The 2,166-nt window shown below is 53.9% G+C and overlaps 1 protein-coding gene across 1 annotated transcript in view; it reads right to left on the minus strand.

Annotated features, from left to right (window-relative positions):
- The window catches only part of OPA3 (optic atrophy 3 (autosomal recessive, with chorea and spastic paraplegia)), a 75,313-nt gene extending 73,220 nt beyond the window's left edge, over positions 1-2,093 (minus strand). The window contains exon 1 of the mRNA XM_011975111.1: positions 1,858-2,093. Coding sequence (XP_011830501.1) covers positions 1,858-1,999 — 142 coding nt within the window. The 5' untranslated portion in view covers positions 2,000-2,093. The remainder of the gene's footprint in view (positions 1-1,857) is intronic.
- Between the last annotated feature and the right edge of the window lie 73 nt (positions 2,094-2,166).

Raw genomic sequence — 2,166 nt, forward strand, 5'->3', positions numbered from 1 at the left:
TTTCACCATGTTGGCCAGGCTGGTCGCAAACTCCTGACCTCAGGTGATCCACCTGCGTCAGCCTCCCAAAGTGCTAGGATTACAGGCCTGAGCCCATGGGCCCAGCTGGAGCAGAGTTTCTAAGGATAACTTGGCGGGTGGGGGAAGCCAGTGAGCCAGAAATGCTGATTGGTCAGATATAAAATCACAGGGAGTCCCAGCAGTCTTCCTGCGCTCAGTCAGTGGCCCCCGTGCGTGGGGGCCACAAGATCAGATGGGCCAGTTTATTGATCTGGGTAAGGCCAGAGGATCCATCAAGTGCAGGGTCTGCAGGATATCTCAAGCACTGATCTTAGGAGCAGTTTAGGGAGGGTCAGAATCTTGTAGCCTCCAACTGCATGACTCCTAAACCATAACTTCTTATCTTGTGGCTAATGTTAGTCCTACAAAGGCAATCTAGTCCCCAGACAAGACGGAGGTCTGCTTTGGGAAAGGGCTGTTACCATGTTTGTTTAAACTAGAAACTAAATCTCCCCCAAAGTTAGTTCAGCCTTCGCCCAGGAATGAACAAGGATAGCTTGGAGGTTAGAAGCAAGATGGAGTCAGTTAAGTTAAATCTCTTTCACTGTGTCAGTCATAATTTTGCAAAGGCGGTTTCAGTGGTTCTCCGACCCAGCCAATTATGTTAAATTCCTTTATGTTATGTCCCACGTAGCACACAGATCACCTTTTTAAAGTAGTTTATATTTTGGGTGTTTACTATGCCGTTTATTTCTATTTATTTATTATTTTTTGAGACAGTCTTGCTGTGTCGCCCAGGCTAGAATGGCACAATCTAGGCTCACTGCAGCCTCCACCTACAGGGTTCAAGCGATTCTCCTGCCTCAGCCTCCCAAGTAGCTGGAACTACAGGCGTGCGCTACCACATCCAGCTAATTTTGGTATATTTTGTACATACGGGATTTCACTATGTTGGCCAGGCTGGTCTCGAACTCCTGGTCTCATGTGATCCGCCCGCCTCGGCCTCCCAAAGTGCCGGTATTACAGGTGTGAGCTACCGCGCCGGACCTTGCTATGCCCTTTAGATCTGAGCTCGGGCGGCCCCCTCTAGGCAGCCCTGCTGGCCTCAGGTCCTTGGGTCAGGAGCTCCTCTGAGCTCCGGGGCTCCCACTTTCCCGACCACTCTGGGTTGACAGTGATGGATCAGGAGTGTATCTCCCAGTGCTGAGCAAAAAGGCCGCATAGTCTCTCTACCGAATGAAAGGACGGCGTATGAGCGCATTAAGGAGTACACAGATGAACGTCCTCTCTGGTTCAAAGTCCTTTTCCAGATTCCCAGGCCATGCCTCCAGACTTCACCCCCGAACCATGCCCCTAATCCAGACTTACTGCCTACAGTAAAACTGAGGCACGTCGACGTCCTAAACGGAGGATATACAAGCACCTCCCAGATCAGGGGAAACTGAGGCACAGGGTGGAGCTTTTGAAACGAAGTTGCCCAAGGACAGCCGGGCAAAGGACCCCGTCCGGTTTCTCCTCAGCCCCTCCCCTAGTTCCTCTATCCTGGAAAGCTCCGTCTAAATTTCTCCCATCCCTCACACTATTGGTTTAACAGGGCATCAGTCTCCAAGTGCTCTTCCTCTATTGGCTGGCATTTCCTACTCACGCGGCGGCGCCCTGACCCGCCCCCTTACGCCACGCCCCGCCCTCACTATTGGGCCACCCGCACGCCCCTCTATCAGGAACCCTCCCTATTGGCCACTGGACTTTGCCGGTTCGGGCTGTGATTCGTCGTAAACAGAAGTCCATCCCCTGAGCAACCACCTGAGAGGGGTTGGAGAAAGGAAAAAGGTTGGAGGGAATTCGGGTCAGACTCACGTTGAGCCGGCGGGAGGCAGATATAGGTCTTGAAGAACTCGCTTCGGCGGGCGGCCTCCTTAATGCGGTTGGCAAGCGGCTTGCTGACCTGCCGGATGCCCAAGTATAGCAGCTTCGCCATAGGGAACGCGCCCACCACCATCTTGGCGGTCTCACAGGGCACGCGCAACCCTGCTGACTGGGCGGGGCGCCTCAACCTCTTCACTCCTCCCCCGCCCTCTCGTGGCCATGCGTGCGTCAGTACGTATGTACGTACGCTCGGGGGAAACTGCAGAGGCGCACCCTGACGTCACCCCGTCGACGCTGACG

The sequence above is a fragment of the Mandrillus leucophaeus genome, unplaced genomic scaffold (assembly GCF_000951045.1).
Source record: "Mandrillus leucophaeus isolate KB7577 unplaced genomic scaffold, Mleu.le_1.0 Scaffold151, whole genome shotgun sequence".
In the NCBI taxonomy this organism is placed as follows: domain Eukaryota; kingdom Metazoa; phylum Chordata; class Mammalia; order Primates; family Cercopithecidae; genus Mandrillus; species Mandrillus leucophaeus.